The 20,292-nt window shown below is 35.2% G+C and overlaps 1 protein-coding gene across 4 annotated transcripts in view; it reads right to left on the bottom strand.

Moving 5' to 3' along the window:
- DDHD1 (DDHD domain containing 1) overlaps positions 1-20,292 on the bottom strand; it is a 68,080-nt gene that overhangs the window by 11,022 nt on the left and 36,766 nt on the right. For all 4 annotated transcript variants that reach the window (XM_061157030.1, XM_061157031.1, XM_061157032.1 and 1 more), the window contains 5 exons: positions 19,270-19,376; positions 10,157-10,419; positions 8,436-8,511; positions 3,710-3,859; positions 766-1,018 (listed from right to left, as the gene is read on the bottom strand). In XM_061157030.1, the coding sequence (XP_061013013.1) occupies positions 766-1,018; positions 3,710-3,859; positions 8,436-8,511; positions 10,157-10,419; positions 19,270-19,376 (849 nt within the window). The remainder of the gene's footprint in view (positions 1-765; positions 1,019-3,709; positions 3,860-8,435; positions 8,512-10,156; positions 10,420-19,269; positions 19,377-20,292) is intronic.

The following is a 20,292-nucleotide window of genomic DNA, read 5'->3' as shown; positions in this document are numbered from 1 at the left end:
TATTCAAGTGATCTTTGTTTTTTGAAGTATTCTGTAAGATTAAAAATGTTAATAAAAAGAACCATGCCATTCACATGGGCATATATTTACTATTGATATGCCTACTCCTGAAGTAAAGTGGATCTGTTATAAAAAGCTGTGAATAAACAATCTCTATGATGAATATCAATGAATCCAGCAGATAGAGCCTGTTTACAGTGCCATCTTGTGGCATTTTATATTAAGGCAACTTGTAACCAAAAGCAAAGGACAAATTAAGAGGCACACAATTGAGCCCCAGCGCCACACCAAACATTGTGGCTGGAACTAGAGACCACACAGAGGGAAAGTCAACATCCTTGCTGCTCTCAAGAAGGACACGATTTGACTTGTAGGACACGGATCAGAGAATGGGTTGGCCAGGGCACCCTTAGTACTCAAGCACCCCCTCATTTCACAGATGAGGGAGATGAGCATTAAAAACTACATGACTTCTCCAGATTTCACAGCAAGTGATGGGGCCAAGGTGAAAATGAGGGACTCGATGCCTCTAGCTTTTTTTTTTTTTTTTGTGCATCCAGGTATCTTATATTCTCTAACGACAGGATCTGATCTAACTAGAGAATTTAGAGCTTTTGTCTTCAAATATAAGAAGTGAGAGTAGTTAACTCTAAACATTAACTCTCAGATGTTTTGTAATATATAGAGTATTTTCAGGTACCTAAAATTTAATGACTATATAAAAGTGCTTAAGTTCATTGATGAGGAATACTGAAGAGAAATTACCTAATATGCTTGCTTTCCCTATATTTGTTATAGATTCCCCATAGTGTCGGCGAGACAAGACTGGCGAAGTCACAGGGCTTGGTATTGTTGAGATGCCTTCATTCTCTGAAACTGAGGTAGGATCTTTCGCTGGGTGAAGAAAGCTTGGCTTCATATACTCGTAAGGTAGAGGATTGGATGTATTATACCAGTGGATCTGCACAGGTGAGATGTTGCTGTAGTGTTTCAGTATTAACGGTTCTAATCTATAAGCCTTGATGTAAAAAAATTCAAAGAAACAAAACATTAAGGCACAATGCTTAGGTTTTAGTAAACTGTTCATTCTTATTCGACTGTGTGCTCAGAGGACCTTAGGAAATGATTCAAAACCTGACATTCCTAACATGTATTCCTATTTCTTCACTGTTAATAATATGTAGTTTGTCTAATTATATATCCTTAATAATGAGACTATAAAAAAATTAGAGTTAATCCAGGCTAATAGTGCCCTTTAATTAGTTTTTCAGTAATGTCAGTTGCTCAGATGTGTCCTACTCTTTGTGACCCCATGCATGGGCTGTAGCCTGCAAGTCTCCTCTGTCCACGGGATTCTCCAGGCAAGAATACTGGGAGTGGGTTGCCATTCCCTTCTCCAGAGGATCTTCCCAACCCAGGGATCGAACCCTGGTCTCCTGCCTGCAGGCAGGAGCTACAAGGGAAGACCTTGTAGCTACAGGGAAGTCTGAACTACAGGGAAGATCTTGTTTTTCAGAGTAATATTCATTTTTATTATGTTCTGATAACATCTAGCAATTAGATTAATATTCATCTCACGAACAAAACTGAAGCAGTAAACAGTAACTTGGAACACAGTAAATAAGGTCAATTTTTAATATCTAAGCTCTCAGTTGACCCTATTTTCAAGCAGATTAATATAGTGCATGAGATGATGATATAAGACCATTTGTCTAAGGTGAAATGGGGATGATATAGCAGAAAAGGCAATGAACTTGGCATACAATTCCCTGCATTCATATTCTGGCCTCTGTCACTTATTAACTATACGACACTCACCAAGTCACAAAGTTTCAGAGCCTCAGTTTCCTAAGCTGTAGAAAAGAAATAATACTTCCTAATTTCTACTACCTCAGAAGGATGTTGGGAAGAATAGATAAGTTTAGAAAAACTGCCTAGCACAGTTCTGACATAACTATTAAAAAAAAAATCACAGAAAAACTGTAAAATGAATAATAAAAAATAATTTGTAGTGATGAGTTTGTAATCCTCCATAATACAGCTGACCCTTAAACAACACAGGAGTGAACTGCACGGGTCCACTTATACGTGTGTGGTTTTTTTTCCATAAATAGATATTAAAGCACTACATGGTCTGCAATTGGTTGGATCTGTGGATATGGAACTGTAGATATGGAGAGGTGACTATAAAATTACACCCCAATTCTTGACTGGGCACAAGGTTGGTACCCAACCCCAGAGCTGTTCAAGGGTCAACTGTATAACAAAGTTTAAGATTATACAAAATGTAGCTCACAGTTCACCTACAATCTTAAGTTCACTTTTAAGTTACAGGAAAATCAGTAAAATGAATGGATATAACAATATACGTAAGGTCTAACTAGCTGCTTTGCACATGTTTTACTTAATCCTGACAACCTTGAGGTAAAATATTATCATCTGCATCATATAGACAAAAAAATAGATAGTCTTAGAAGTGACCTGGCCAAGACTGTACAGTCAGTATTTGAATTTAATACTAGATTCCATTTCAGTGAAATTTGTTAAATATAGTAGTTTTGATTTTTTTAACATACAGGAAATTTTCTAAAATTCTAGTGTTTAGTCAATGTTATATTTATTTGGTACTAGTCAAAGATCTTTTAAAAGACTTTACAGAGTCAATATAAAGCTGTTTTTCAGGAAATAAATGCTATTTAAAATAGTTTGCCTTAAATTTAGTTATATTTAATACTTGTCCCCAATACGATTTAATGAAGAATTTATCTCATCCAAAAATCTTATTTCACATTAAACTGTTCACCTGGATGTAAAATCCTTATTTACATTAGAAAAATTTATTTTTATTTACAAAAATTTTAATTTATTTACATTAGAAAAATTTATTTACAGACATAACAGAGAATGCAAAAATCCAAAGTGTTGTAATTCTACCAGGCTAAAATAAATTCTTCCACTTTTCCATGTTTAATACACAGTATTTAAATATTCTCATTTTTAAGAGGATCTACCAAACACATTTCAATGTTGCAACATGCTTTAGAGAACAAAGTATTTAAAGTGGGATTTTTAAATTTTATGGCTACTACATTATTGGAATCACAACTGGTTAAGGTTTGAAAGTTCAGACGACTCCTGTCCTTTGGATAAACTGGATCCATTAGTTGGATGGTATTTTTACATTATGCTTTCATTCTACAAATACAACATAAACAGAACATCTTTAAGGTATTTTACTTCCTAATCCCTAAACTAACCAAAGAAAAATATTTAAAAAATACGAACTTATCAAGTGTAATAGATAAAGCATACCTCGGAGATACTGCACACGTTTGCTTCCAGATCACCGCAATTAAGTGAATCACACAATTTTTTGGTTTCCCAATGCATATAAAAGTTAAGTTTCCACTATACTTAAAAGTCTATTAAATATGCTACAGCATTATGTCTAAATAGCAAAATATATACCTTAATTAAAAAATGCTGTTGGAAAAATGGCATCAATAGACTTACTCAATGTAGGGTTGCCACAAAATTTGTTTGTAAAAAATAAAAAAACAAACTGCATTATCTGTGAAGTAAAATAAAATAAGAGATGTCTGTAAATGAATACTTTCTCATCAATTCAGCAGTACCTTGCAAGACTTCTTACAGATTCTCCTAGGAAAAATTTAATATTGAGACACAGATATCCATATTTACAACTCACCACTGGATCTGTTGGATGAAAAATGTTTAGTAATCGGTTACAAATCTCTCTGGGCAAAATATGGTCTTGAGTTCCAGTGTTTCCTGGGCGGATGCCACGCAATGCCAAAAAAACTGCTAGTGGGGATCCCATACAGAAGAAATTTTCAACCTACAATGATAAAGTCACCCTAAATTTAAAAAACGGTGGTTATGAAGTGATTGGCCTCCAACTAATGAAAAAAAAAAAAAATAAAAAACGGTGAATTGTTTTTCAAAGAATTTGTACACAATGTAATATACGGTAAAATACAAATAATAAAATTATCTCCAAATATATATAATTTTAAATGAGTTCTGTCTAGATTGTATTTGCATTACTTGTTAAATATATAACAACCACTAATTATTTTAAACTATCCAGGAGCAGCTTCAGTATCTTTAAATCTAACAGAAAATGAAGAATGAGAATCAGGAGAAGGAAAACTTATTAAGCTACTATTTTGTGTAAAGTAATATTAGGTATTCTGAAACATATATAGACCAATAAGGCTGAGCTTCTGCACGCAGGAGTTTACAATCCTGCGGAGGAGACTGAGTAAAATAGTGCATAATAGAGGGAAAGGGTGCTACAGGTGAGTAGATAAAGGATGTGCACTGGCCATAAGAGATGAAGAGGATTTCCAAAGTTGGGGTTGGGATACACTGGGGGCTGGAAGGATAATCCATATTGATAGAACCACATGAACTAAAGCAGAGGCAGGAAAGAACCTGGCTTAATTTAGAGAAGGGCAACAATCTGATAAGGTTGAAGACTAGCTATGGGGAAAATGTAACTGGAATGAGAAATGTACAGAATCTTGACTTTTGACTAAGAAAACAGAGCATAATTTATTTTACAGTGAAAAAGAACAGGACTTGACCCATGTTTTAGGAGGTTAGTAAATCTGGTAGTAGCTTATGAATGAACTGGAAAATTAAGAGGCCAGTACACTTTGGAGACAAGTTAGGAAACTACTGAAAGAGGTTAGGCAAAAGATAATCTGTACCTAGGAGGACAAGTTGTTCCATTCAAAAATGTAAATTTGAGAGATTAAGATAGAATCAACACGAACATTCGAATGGAGACAGGGATAAAGGAGTCGTCAGAGGCGATTTGTAAGATTTGGGTCTGACTGACCAGGAAGATATTAATTAACCTATGAACCATAACAGGAAACTCTAAGTAAACCATGTTTTTGTTCATAATTAGCTTGAGGTATCTGTAACATATCTAACAGGTAACCGAGAATTTCGGACAGGAGATACAGAATTGAATATGTCATCATCCAAGTCTATGTGTCACCATCATAGAAGTGATGAACACTGAGAGAATGGATAAAACTGCTTAGGAATCACATAGAATAAAGTGGCTTTAGATAGAACTATAAGGAACATCTGCACCTGATGAGTAGGTGGAGATAAAACTACAGAAGAGAGGGTTAAAAGAGAAAGAGAACCAGGATAATGCAGCAGCATGGAAGTCAAGGGAGGAGAGCGCTTCAAGAAAAACAGGGTCATCATTAGTACTGGATTACATACAGAACATGATAGCTTTCCCTCCTAAACCCACTTTACCTCTCGCATATGTTCCATATCTTGATTCAAGATATCACAAATTAATTCCTCCCTCTTATCTCCAACATCTAAGAAGTCACTCCAACAGATTCTAACATTTCACTTCATCTCTTCTCCTCTGGACTATACTCTAACAGTGTCCCTGCCTCCAATCTTACACACCTTTAATCTCTTCCCATGCCCCTGGAGATTTTTTTTCCAAGTGAAAAAATATATATGAATGAATACATAGTTTGAAATTGTAGCTTTAAGCTAAATAAACTTTAAGAAAGTTTTTGTTTTTAAATAATGGAGTAACTTAAAGATGTTTGAAGGCTGAAGAACTGTATTAAGAAAAATTAAAAATATAAGAAAAAGCATCTGGAATAATAGTGACAGGGATGAAAGCATCAATTCTGAAAAGATTCCTCTCATTTCTTCTTCTATAAAGTGAGAAAAGAATAAAAGATAAAGATACAAAAATAGTTAAGATAGAAGAGAAAGCTCTGTAAATCCTTTCTGCTTGATATACACATGCATGTGTGCACACACACGTACACCCCAGAAAAATGGTTTATACATTGGTCAGGCACTTCATAAATGTTTGTTAAATCGTTAAACCCATGGATTAAACAACTTCGTTTATGATTGATTTGCAGCTTGATTGACAAACACAAAGGAATTACTTATCTCTCCAGTAAGAGTAATGATTGCTTTAGTGTTATCTACAGCTGTCAAAGAATTTTATGGGTGAAGAAACACTTTAGATATTTAGTCTAAGTACTCTGTCTAGAGATCAATGAACAGAGGAATTCAGAGATGTTAAGTAATTTGGCTAAAATTACATAACTAGTTAGTGGCAAAGCCTCATGATCACAATCAAAGTTTTCTACTCTTCAGACCAATGTTTGTTAATATTTTTTTGCTCTTTTTAAAGTTCAGTGGTCACATGTGACAAATCTAATACTTTATTCTGAAAGTAAAGCCATCTGCCAGGTAACAGGCATATAAGACTTCTGTTTCTTTTAGAACTCTGGAGTTCTAAATAAATTTGCCAATGCATTGTATATTCCTTTTTGTGCGTGTATGCTAAGTCATTTGTGTCTGACTCTTTGCAACCCCATGCACTGTAGCCTGCCAGGCTGTCCTGTCCATGGGATTCTCCAGGTATGAATAATGGAGTGGATGACCATTTCGTTCTCCAGGGGATTTTCCTGACCCAGAGATCAAACCAGCATCTCTTACATCTCCTGCATTGGCAGGTGGGTTCTTTACCACTTTTCTACCTAGGAATATTAAATTTCAGTTATCTATATATTTTTCTCTGTAAGTAATTATATAATTAAAAATTCATATTATTAGACCACATGACCATGTATTAGAAAAATATACCAACTATAGGGTGCCAACTTGAAAAAACATGCAACAGTAAAGTTGTGAGCTAAGTTTTATTTGGGGCAATATAAGGACTGCATCCTGGGAGACAGCACCTCAGGTAGCTTTGAGAAACTGTTCCAAAGATGCAGGGGGGAAGGTCAGTATATATGTGATTTTGGTGAAGAAGGAATACATGCAGTCAAGCACATATTTTTCCAGAAGGTTTCTGCTAGTCACGAGGAACAGTCATCACTATGAATAATTTTAGTGCTTTTAAAGACATGAGGAGATACAAGAATTGTGCTCATAAAATTGGCTCTGGAAATTACCTAGCTATCTGAAGACCTGTCCTGCTAGTCTTCCCAACCACCCCCCGCCGCCCCCCACACCCCGCCCCGAGGACAGAATGCCTCATTTCTGCTCTTCACCCTGAACTCCTTTCAGGGGGCTGCTGCAGCAGCACAGGATTTAATCCTTATGGAGGTAGATGGCAAGTGCCAATTTGTGGTTGACAAGGGCATAAATTCTAGTAAGGTGATAATTGAATTTTGAGATTCTAACATACTTAGTGGATCATAACCAACAAAACCCAGGACATGAAATAGAAGAGTTTATTTTTCCTATCAGAGCAATTCTACATATTTAACATTGATTATATACAATAATTGTGGTAGATATGGAACTCAAATTCCAGGTGGGGGTGACTCCAAAGGCCATGCTCTTATGGGTTTTGAATGTATCTTATAACTTTATCATACGGCTTTTAAATGTTTAAGTTAAAAAAAAAACTTTAGAAGTCAGAGAAATAGATTCAATAAGTATGTCTGCATCATTCCATCATGTAACCCATATGTTAAGTTCCTATGATAAAAGAAACAGGTATCAGGAAGAGGTAACACAGTACACTAGACATGGGCATATATTCAACTGGAAATTTATGTCATGCTCCATTTAACATTGCAAATAAGCTGTTATTCAGCTATAAGCTGTGTCCTTTCCAAGAGGCCAATGTCAATGTCTCTTTGCTACTTTTTATTCTTTAAACCACTGCTAAGACAGATCTATTCTGATGCTCAAAAACCCTGAAAAGCTTTCCACTGTCCCATCAAATCTAAGTTCTCTTCCTACTTTCCCACAGCCCCTGTGCCCTGCATCTTGTATATTCTAGCTGAACTGGTTTGCTCACCTTGCTCCAAACTAACTGCATTACATGCACATCTTGTGCTTCTGTCATACACTTAAGCTGACACGCCAGCTTTCCATCCGTGGAATCATCACTGATATACTTTCAGCTATTTTTCTTACCATATAAAACTAGTTGGTCACAAACATTTAATTTTAAATATTAGATATTTCCCAGATCTGTCTCTATTTTTGGATGTACTATGAGTTATATCCCTCCATGCCTTTGTTTATGCTGTTTCTTTTAAGAACAGAGCATTTCTTCTTTCCTCTACTGGGCAATACCCAATTTACAGAGATTAAATACAAATGTCGTTCATTTAAAAACCTTTAGGCAAAATTAAACCTCCTTCTTGTGCCTACATATTATTCTATATAATAGCCCCAGTAACGCTGTGTTATGTATTTTGAGTCTTGTCCATTCTTTTCTTAGTAGAATCTAGAAACCAGCGGGGTCCAACACACTGTTAAGCGTTCAAAAAAAGACTCACTTCAAAGAATAATTAAGATTTCATTTGATCCCTAAGCGTTAAATGATGCTTGAAAAAAAAAAATTGAGATAAACAATGAAAATCTCATCTGTCTTTCCTTACCTTAAATTTTAAGGCAGGTGTTTGTGTCATAGATGATGCTTTCAAACCACGTAGCCGTTCTTCAATTTCTCGCAGCCTAGGGAGGGGTGTGAGATTACGTACACATTCATATTCAGAATTTCGTTTAAGTACTAGATGCTCACTAGTTCACTAAGCATAAAGAAATCATCCAATCCCTCAAATTAATTCTTGACAGTATTTAATAAATGAACTTGCTGTGGTACAGAAAGTTTATAAAAGTTTATGAAATAATTAGTAAAGTACCCTATTCTTCCAATAGATGCTGTTAATAGATTTTGGTGGGGGGAATCTTTAGTAAAATGTGAGGCACATACAGGCATATATACACTTTTAAAAAACCATACCAAATGTTCACACCACATACCCTTTTCTATGTCTTTCCTTTTTCTACAGTTAATAATGAATCTTAGCAATCTTTTCACTTCATTGCCTCCTAACCTACTTCACTCTTTATAACAACTGTTTAATTGCTCATCATATAGATAAACCCAGTTTAGCCTTTCTCTGTTGATGAACACTTGAGTTATTTCCACTTTTTCCTAATACAATGTTCTGTATGTACTTACATTTAATAAACAATGGAACAAACTTAAAAAGGTTCAGTTCATTTTCTAAACCTGTTAAAAACATTTTTACTTGAATTTGTCTAAAATACAGCGTTACAAAAACAAAAAACAAAAAACACAGTGCTAAAGTTTGCAACATGACATTTTCTCTCAAAACTATTAGCTACTTTGATACTATAAAATTTATGCATTTTCCCTATGGTACTTCTTAATAAAATTCTAATGAAATCCTTAGACCATTTCTGTATGACTAAAATAAATTCAATGCTTCCTGAGTAAAAGTTTAAGTTAACTAAATTGGCTGTTTTATATAATGCTATCAAAATGAGTGACATTTCACAGATTTATTAGACTCAGTTGAATGACCATCAAGAGAACAAGAGCATGTAATTAGAGATGAAGATAGAAATGTAGCAAAGAATTAAAACACAGTATCAGGCATATTCCAGGATTAACAGAACCAGGGGCTTATTAACTTAATGGATACTTATAATCTCTGAAGTGCGTCTGATAAAATAAAATATTTACTATTTTTTAAAGAAAACATTCTAACACATTAACAGTTCTCACATGAGATTATGTGTGATTTTTTTTTTATGTGTGATTTTTATACTCTTCTTTCTACTTGATTTACGTTTTATATTTTGTTCAATTAACCTATCTACCAGTTGTATCAGAAGAAAAAAATAGACAATGAATCCAACTAAAAAAGATAGTATCAGAAATGTTGTAAATGATTAAATAATTATAAAATGTCTAAAATATATTTGCCAAGAAAAAAGGGCTTTAAAATTATTTTCAGAATAATAATAAAGATGGAGGCTCATCAGCTTCTACACAGTGACTCAGCATGGAATAAGTTTTAGATTTCATTTCTAATAAACTGTGAAGAAAAAGAAAAGCAAAAAGAGGAAGATGGTAATTTTATGCTATAGGAAAACACATGTAATTAGTATCAAAATTAATAGTCTTCTGCTTGATTAGGCATATTATTCAACAATCTTTGAATATTCTATTCTGTACCCTAAACCGTGTATTTTTTCTTTATTATGAAAAATCTGAAGTTTTCTACTAAGAAGTCCAGTGATTCCATGAAGACATTTTAATTTCTTTTAAGAGATTAGGTTATTTTACCGTCGTTTTGTTATATAGAGTTCATCAAGAAGATGACGTTCTTCGTAGCTCATCCATCGTTCATCAGGCAACTCTTCTTCCTTCTGCAGCAACTGTTCATAGAGTCGAACTGGATTCCAGCCAGTCATTATGTCATAAGTGATCACACATCCCAAGGAATGTGACACTATTGAGACTTTACCCCCTTTTTCCTCAAAGTTTGGATTCCGGGAACAGAAAAGGGAATATAATCGATTGAGCTCTTGCTGAAGGCCTTTAACTAGCTGTTTCAAACAAGAAAACATCAAATTAGAATAATCACTTCTATAAATGTTATTTCTAAACTCAAATATGCTAAGAAAGAAAAATATATTACTAGATAGATATATCTAGATTATTAAAATTAACTCAGCTGCTTCAGAACCCTACAGGAAATGATGTAAAGTAAAAGTGAAAGTCACTCAGTCATGTCCGACTCTCTGTGACCACATAGACTATACAGTCCATGGAATTCTTCAGGCCAGAATACTGGAGTGGGTAGCCTTTCCCTTCTCCAGGGGATCTTCCCAATGTAAAGGTATACATTAATATTATAATCCATAGCAACACTAAAGAATAAAGACAGATGCTACCCACACAGATCCTTTCACAGTCCTTAAACCAACTACTGCAGCCAACAGTTTCATGTGTTAAAAAAAAAAGTTCCATGTGGATTCTAGTAAGATCTCCAAAAAGCCTCTGGATATTTTTTCTTCATTGTAATGGACTCATATGCTATTCTAAAGTCTTGTACCCTGTACTTTTTAAGCCACAGTAAGCTTAGGAAAAGAATATCTGAATTTATGATAACAGGGTTACTAACATATTGTATATGCTATTATATTATATGCATTATTACTTGCTGCATTTAGATAAGAGTAATGTAATGAAAGGTCACTGTATGACTAAGGAAAGTGGTTATGTTGATGTACTTCATATTCCAAAATTCCCATTATGTTGGTAATATGAAGTATTTTTAAATACTTTTAAAAAGTAGGAATTTTTTAAGGTTTAGAAGTTAATAATGTGGAAAATATCTTAGCCATTTTTCTTTATAAAACTGCTTTCTTTGAAATTTAGCTTTAATAAATATTACTGAAGTATTCTATGAAGTGAGAAGAACAAGGTTCTTTTGTTACTCAAATTCATTCATACAGGGCCCTGACCTGATTTTTCAGGTAGTCTTCTCCTCTTCCTATCACTGCTTACTACTATTCGGTTATAAACTTCCTGATACTCAATTTCTCATTTCAGTTCTTTTTAATACATCAGCTGTTATTCAGACATACAAACATTAATTATTAATTGCTTCCATATCTTGTTATTTTGTTTCTAGAGACAAGTCGCCTCCATTTGGTTCACTGAACATTCTTTAGTAGAATCAAACTGGAAATTATTTGAGCAATCATGCTTGGCTGGGTTCCCAGTGAGTTGAATGAAGGTGCAATGTTCTGGTTGTTAACCTCACAGAGGTTACAGACCTCTACTGTACAATACTGAGGTCCTTGTTGAAGCTACTGAAACCATGTACATGGTCTGGAGGGCTTGTTAAATATAGATTGCTAGGCTCCATCCTAGAGTTTCAGATTCAGCAATTCTGGGGACCACACATTAGTGGTAAATGCATATAAAAATATCCCAAGACATGGGTTGTAGGTAATTCTAGTCAATAGAATTTAAAAAGTAGGCAGTATGATGTGAAATTACATGCTTTGTTCAAAGGGAGCTATAATGTAATGCTTTGGACTTGGCTTTGATAAGAATATGAACCAACCCTTAAAACTTTGCAGTTTTCCTAATTTATAATCTACATGAGGGAGGTATTGAAAAAGCTAACTTTTCAATAAAATACATTTCTTTAAAAGCAACATTTGTTGATAGTGTTTACTTCTGAAGGGCTTGATTTTAAAACTCCTACCATGAAGTCCAGAAACACTAAAAGATGAATACCTAGGTATTTTGGCAAAAGATAACCCAATTTTTTTGTTTTTTTAAAATACCACCCCCATTAAAATTAAATAGTAAAAAATGGAAAAGATCTACCAGTTCCTCTACCAGTGATTAAGCTATTTCATATTTTAAAAATTTAAAGCATCACTCATTATACCAATAACTTCCTTAATCTAGCAATCATAAAAAGTAAATATCCAACAAAGAGAAAGTCTTATTCAACACTAAAGTATTTTACCATGGACTGAAGCAGAGAATGTATAGTTTCTGAAGAGCTGATGTTTTCATCTGTTTTAATAATCTTCTATGTGACTAGAACTAATCTTTGTGTTCCCTTATTAGAACATATCCAGATATAGTAGAACTTAAAATCTCTGTCTGCAGCTTACATATATAGGAACATTTGTGGTCAATACACATTACAATTTTGAAAGACAACTTTTAGCGCAAATCAGTTCTGCACTACCTCTAAAGGTCTTTATAAATCATCCACTCAGCAGCAAAAGAAGAAATTCACCTTGATGTTATATCCAAAAAGTCTACTCTAATTAGGGTTTATTTTTCCCCTTTTCCTTTCTGATCCATTTATATTCCTCCAGCTAGGATCCCCTTGTGACCAACTATATTCGTTCGGGATATCTGAACCAAGATTAATGATATACCCTATTATCTTAATTTTATTAACTCTATAATATTATCTAATCAATTTAGCTAACCTCTCACACAGAGAAAGCATTAGATGGCTCTTCAAAAGTTTAAAAGTTTCTAATTTTCATAACCATTGCTCAAAAATTAAAATTTATCAAGAAAGTCAACCAAAATGGAAAAAAATCCAGCAGTTTCAAGAGAGATTCTAAACACCTAAAATATGGCTGAAGAACATAATTAGTCATTTGTTCTTCTCTCTCCTTCAGGAAATTTTAATGAGAAAAAGTAATTTATTGAGTTTTAGTCATATACATCAATTAAATAATTTTCAAATAGCAATGGCAAGATAGGACCATGACAGTTCTTTTTAGTTCTCCGTTTTTAAAAAGCCGTTGAAAAGACAGTTCTGTTGCACAAAAGAGGTAACAGTTCTCTCTGGAGTTTCCATGTTACTTTATTTAGGGTTGAAGAAAAGAGCCAAAGGCTCTCTATGATGTCTTGATAGACTGGAGTTAGTTCCTTTAAAAAAAAACAAAACCAAAAACTGGTCCTCAGAAAGTATGACCTGAGAAGTACTGTTCAGTATATAAAAATTTTCCCCGAAGCACAACTTTTCAGTGCACAATCACTAATTAGGGTCCTCCCATGAGCACTGAAGAAATCTGAGTGAAAAGTGGCCTCAGAGATGATTTAATTCAAACTCCTGTGAAGCTAAAGTCCCTTCAGTAACACCCATATAAAGGGATAAAGAGCTCAGCATCTACCTCAGTGAGTACCTTTATCCAGAAGTGGTTACTTCTATTAAAAAAAAATTTTCCCTCAGTCTTATCAAGATATAATTGAGATACACATTGTGTTAAGTTTCAGGTGTACAATGTAATGATTTGATATAGATATTATACTGTGAAATGATTACACAGTAAGTTTAGTTAAAATCCATCAGCTTACATTATTTACAATTTTTTTTTCCTTGTAACACTTCTGTGTTTTTAAGGCAGCTTTAGTTATTACACAGTTCTTCATTGAGTAATCAAACATGTTCCTTTCTATATTTTCAATTCACAGATCCTTATTTTACTTTCTAGAATTAACAGAATAAATCTATTTCGTTTTTTAAATGGTAGTCCTTGAAATACATAAAGACAGATATACACTTAATTACAACTTGAAAATCTAAGCACAAAGAATTGTATTGGAAACTATATCATAATATCTTTGATCCTCATGACAATCTTTGTGTACTAAGTTGCTTCTGTTGTGTCCGACTCTTTGTGACCCTCTGGACTGTAGCCCACCAGGCTCCTCTGTCCATGGGATGCTCTGGGCAAGAATATTGGAGTGGGTTGCCATTCCCTCCTCCAGGGAATCTTCCTGACCCAGGGATCTAACTCGTGCCTCCTGCTGAGCCATTGGGGAAGCCCCATGACAATCTTTATCAATTGTGTAGTTTATGTCCATTTTAAGTGAGGAAGCTGAGAAATTGAGAAACTTTATTTAAGCTAGTTAAGTGGCAGATTTTAAAACTGCATCTATTTGACTACAAAGGCTGAGAAGAAGAGGAAAAAGGCTCTTATTTATGCCTATCAAATAAACCTAACAAGGTTCATTCACCAGACAGGCCTTAATCCTACAGAATCGCTGCTGGCTGTTATTTGTCATTACTTCCTTTAGGAAACATACACTACTGAAAAATAATTTAGTCTAGATACTGCCTGGTACCAAGGAGTGAAAGTCGCTCAGTCGTGTCTGACCATGGACCAAACAGTTCATGGAATTCTCCAAGCCAGAATATTGGAGTGTGTAGCCTTTCCCTTCTCCAGGGGATTTTCCCAAACCAGGGATTGAACCCAGGTCTCCTGCATTGCAGGCGGATTCTTTACCAACTGAGCTATCAGGGAAGCCCTGCCCAAGATCAACCTTGTGCTAAATGAACTTTGATTTGCAGAATTAGCTTTCCTTTTTAAAGAATAAGAACAATTTTTGCCTACTTCTAAGTCTTTTTTATTTTCTTTCATTCTTCACAATGACTTAAGCAATGTTTGCCAAACTTTTCTGATGGTATCACCTGCGGAACTGTTAACAACGCAAATTCCCAGGCTCTATCTCAGACCCACCGAGTCAGGATCTCCAGAGAAGGAAGCTGCGAGAGTAGTTTTTTAGTTTCTTTTTCGTAACTTTTCATTTGGGAGTAATTTCAAATTTATAAAACGTTGCAAAATAAAAAACTGTACAAAGATCTTTCACAGGCTTTATCCAAGATTCACCTAATGTGAACATTTTTCTATTTGCCCTATCATTTGTTCTGTTTCTATTAACACACACAGAACTTTTTTGTGACCCATTAAGGACATGTTACGTATTTCATGGTCTTTTACCCCTAAATACTCCAGTGTATATTTCCTAAGCCTTCCACAACCACAGTGCTGTTATTAACTTCATAATTCACATTCATATATTTCAGCTAATCTAGTCCCATACAGATTTTGTCAGCTGATCTAATAATACCCTTTGTAGTGTTTCCTCTGATCTAGTATAGCATATAGTTTAGTATGAGAAGTTAAAATTAACTGTCATGTCTCTCTAATCTTCTATATCTGAAACGTTTTCCACAGCCATTCTTTTCCTTATTATATCAACATTTTTAAAATAATACAGTCTTAATTCCTACTTTTAAATGACAACATCCTCATTTTACATTCATCTGACGTTTCCTCCTAATTGGAATGCTGCGTAAATTATGCTGTGTCCTCTGGATGTGCCTTAGAAACAACCCATAAAGGTGTTGCTTGATTTTTCCACTGTATACCTTTATTTTTTAAAAAGCCATTCCATTTTTTTTCTTTAATTATGGTTTTATTCTAATGAGAGTCAACCAAGATTTTAACCCAGGGAGTGACATGATTTAGTTAGTGTTGTTTAAAGATCTTTCTTTTCCCCTTGGTTGTGCAGCATGTGAGATCTTAAGTTCCCTAACCAGGGATTAACCATGTCCCTTGCAGTGGAAACATGGAGTCTTAACCACAAAACCGCCAGGGAAGTCCATTATTTTTAAACTAAAAGCAGTCTGAGAGGATACACTTTAAGACTATGCAAAGACTCTGTTCCGCATCAAACAACTCCCCTCATTCTAGCATTCACGAATGACTCTTGCCCAGTCCTCTCCTGCCTGATCCTACCATGACGACGGCTGCAAAATGAGCCCTTTCCTCCAGCTGTCCTTCCACACTCACCAGTAAGCCCTGGGCATTCTACTGTAAGCAAAGGACCTCTCTTCTTCCCAATTTGTTTATCTATTTATAAGCGATAAGGACTTACAAATTTTTCAATGATTTAAAATTCTTAACTACATTAACCTTATTATAATTCTATAAAATATACTAATAATTCCTTACAATAAGTAATAGTTGTTTAGTTGCTAAGTCGTGTATGCCTCTTAGTGACCCCATGGACTGTACAGCCCACCAGGCTCCACTGTCCATGGGGTTCTCCAGGCAAGAAGACTGGAGGGGTTGCCATTTCCTTCTCCAGGGAATCTTCCTGATCCAGAGATTGAACCCAAGGCTCCTGCATTGTGGGTGGATTCTTTACCACTGAACCATCTGGGAAGCTTACAATAAATAATAATATTTACTTAATTATTTTGGTGCTCAAATCCTTCCAGATTTGGTCAGTGGGATCTGCTTCTTTAAGTCATTCTGTGTCCATGCGTCTTGCCTCATCATTCTTTTGAGCAGTTTTCACCTGCTGTCAAAACAAGTTCTTCCAGCTTTGACTTGAACCTCTCCTGCCCTAGTCCTGGAAGCCATTTTCCCAAGAAACTCTACTTTTTCTTAGTGGGGAGTAACCATACTAGGCAAAGATCTGCATGCTAGGTGTGTTCATTAGGTTGGGGTGTCTGCTTCTTAGTCCTTTCAGTGGACAGAGGTAGGAAATACAAGCATATATATATATATATGCATAACATGCATAATACATGCATAAACATACATCATATATATGTTTAAACATGTATGCTTAAATATATAGATGTTATCCACATACACCCACTTATTTTCAAAGTCATAAATTCACATTAATATCCTCAACTGCAATGCCCCCCATGGGGGTATTTTTAACGGGCACCACAAGTGATTGTTCTAACTAGGCATGTTTCGGAAACACTGCTGAAGATTGCAGATGAATCTCAGAAACAAGTTGTCAGTTCTCTTCCATTAACTTCAACTGGATCAAAAAACCAACTAATTTAAAGCCCTGGGTGTTCTCCTTCCATTTCACTTACATTAGCTATCAGTTCCCTTCTCCTACCGAATATCTGTTTTACTCAATTCCATTCTGAGGAGAATATCTTTGAAGATACAAGAGCAAAATAAAATGTGATCACTTTCTCAGTCATCATTCGCCAATGGTCAGAGGTTTGAATGTGACAGTTTTCCCTTTCTAGTTTCTCTGGATATTAATGTCAACTTTTAAAAAAGCACGTACTACTTTTGGAGGACATGACTCAGAGCATGTTAGTATTGAAGACTCAGGATACCTTCTTAGGGATACTACCAACTCTGTGTGTGTGTGTGTGTGTGTGTGTGTGTGTGTGTGTGTGTGTACAGTAATATGCTTTCAGCCCTTCTCTTTCCCTTTTCCTTCCCTCTGTGTGTGTGTGTGTGTGTACAGTAATATGCTTTCAGCCCTTCTCTTTCCCTTTTCCTTCCCTCTGTGTGTGTGTGTGTGTGTGTGTGTGTGTGTACAGTAATATGCTTTCAGCCCTTCTCTTTCCCTTTTCCTTCCCTCTGTGTGTGTGTGTGTGTGTGTGTGTACAGTAATATGCTTTCAGCCCTTCTCTTTCCCTTTTCCTTCCCTCTGTGTGTGTGTGTGTGTGTGTGTGTGTGTGTGTGTGTACAGTAATATGCTTTCAGCCCTTCTCTTTCCCTTTTCCTTCCCTCTGTGTGTGTGTGTGTGTGTGTACAGTAATATGCTTTCAGCCCTTCTCTTTCCCTTTTCCTTCCCTCTGTGTGTGTGTGTGTGTGTGTGTGTGTGTATGTGTACAGTAATATGCTTTCAGCCCTTCTCTTTCCCTTTTCCTTCCCTCACTGGTTTACTTGCAATACTATAGTTCAATACTCACTGTACACTATAAAGGCCTATAAACATGGAAGGTATTAGAATTCTACTTCACCGACTAGGCCTTCTTTTTGATCAGAATTAAGTCCAGAGAATGAGACGGTTGGATGGCATTGTCGACTCAAAGGACTTGAGCTTGAGCAAGGTCAGGGAGACAGTGAAGGACAGGGCAGCCTGGAGTGTTGCAGTCCGTGAGGTTGCCAAGAGTCAGACATGACTGAGTGACTGAACAACAAAGTCCAGAAGAGCAGTTCCGCTTGCAGCTCTTGTGTGTGTGTGCTCAGTAATGTCCAATTCTTTGCAATCCCATGGACTGTAGCCTGCCAGGCTCCTCTGACCATGGAATTTTCCAGGCAAGAATACTGGAGCAGGTTGCCATTTCCTATTCCAGGGGATTTTCCTGATCCAGGGATCAAATCTGCATCTCCTGCATTGGCAGGCGGATTCTTTATCACTGCACCACCTGAGAAGCCTGTAGCTACTTTTACTGTTTTCAAATAGATCAAGGCAAACCTTGCCCAATACTGGTATATGGCAATGGGGAATATAGAAAGAGAAATAAAGAAAAATCCTAAGGGAATGGTAGTTGGAAGAGAAGGAAGCTCCTACGGCAACTAAGCAAACATGTTTCTATAGATATATAAAAGATATCTTGGATAAAGTTAGGGAATGAATGTGAACGAACAAAATCCGCGAAGGACTGGCTTGGAGCAGCACAGCTGCCCTACTGGTAATTACTCCTTATACTAGTTTCTTCATCCTTCAGATGAAGATACTAGTCATACTGACTTCATAGGTAAGAATTAAACAAGTTAATACATGTTGGGTACTTAATACTGCTATTTCCAATGAAACGGAATTCTTTTTTTCTTACCAGTGGAGTGACAAATTGCATTCACAGAAATTCTCTCATCCCTCTGATTAAACTTTCACTCCCTCACCCCCTTTAGGGTTACTTTTGTGATGTATGAGCACCATTACCATTTGAGAACTATATAAATCCACCATAGAAATGATACAATAGAAGTAGGCCTATTATATACAAAACTCTTACATGTCCAAAACTTTTATGAGGACAATACCCAAAGATATTAATCAGATTTATGAAAACTGACATATCTTCACAGAGCTATTTTCTAACCAAACTCTCACTTCCAAGATTATCATGTTATAATATTATCATGTTACAATATTGTTATCATGTTACAACATTAAGGGTCCCAATGGACAGTTTAATAAGACTATCAAAAGCACTATGAAATAGAGGCTATAATTCTCATTTGCTTGTAAAACAAAAGAGAACATTAAATGTTAAAATTCAGGACACACATGCTATCACTCTAAAAAATACCCAATAGCAACAAGATAATCATGATACTTACTTCATCTCTATACAGTGGGCTAGTATAATACATTATGTCCATTGCACTGCTGTTTAACATATCCCTTAAACCTCGCACTTTGTCTGGAGTAATGGAATCAACAGTGTCTACAAGTTAAAAAAAAAAAAATGAACTAAGAGACGATAATTTTAGGGAAAAAACAGTGAAAAAAATACATTCCCTAAGTGTTTTGTATTAAAATTTAAATATTCAAGACGACCTTTGAATATGATGAAACTTACCTTCTTGAAATTTTACTATTTGTTAACTGAAAAATGATGAAGGGTATTTAACTACCACAAACATCAATGCACTTATTGGTGCTGAAAGATTGAAAACATTTCCTTTAAATCACAAACAAGCTAAGGATCTCTCTTTTTAAATTAAAAAAATTTTATTGATGTTCAGTTGATGTACAATAAGCTTCAGATGAACACAGTAACTCAAAATTTTTAAATGGTTATACTCCATTTAGTTATTGTAAAATATTGGCTAACGTCCTCATTTTATACAATATACCCTTGCAGCTTATTTATTTTATATGCAGTAGTTTGTACTTCTCAATCCCCTCCACCTTTCTTGTCCCTCTCTTCCTGGTAACCACCTATTTGTTCTGTTTCTTTTTGTTATATTCACAAGTTTGCTTTTTTTAAAGATTCCATATATATCATACAGTATTTGTCTTTGTCTTGTTTAGCATAATATCCTGCAAGTCCATTTATGTCACTGCAAATGGCAAAATTTCATTGTTTTTTATGATGTATATATACATCTTTATCCATTTATCTGTTGATGGACAGTGAGGTTACTTCTATACCTTTGCTATTATAAATAATGCTGCTATCAACACTGGGGTGCACATAACTTTTTGAATTAGTATTTTCATTTTTTTTTCCAATATATACTCAGGAGTGGAATTGCTGGATCATATGGTAGCTCTATTTTTAGTACTTTGAGAAGCCTCCATTGTTGTGTTCTTATTGATGATAGTCACTCTGACAGGTGTGAATTTCTCTAATGATT

The sequence above is a fragment of the Dama dama genome, chromosome 12 (genome assembly GCF_033118175.1).
Source record: "Dama dama isolate Ldn47 chromosome 12, ASM3311817v1, whole genome shotgun sequence".
Classification (NCBI taxonomy): Eukaryota; Metazoa; Chordata; class Mammalia; order Artiodactyla; family Cervidae; genus Dama; species Dama dama.
The sequence above is the reverse complement of the archived record's forward strand: the minus strand, read 5'-3'. Positions and strand labels throughout refer to the sequence as shown.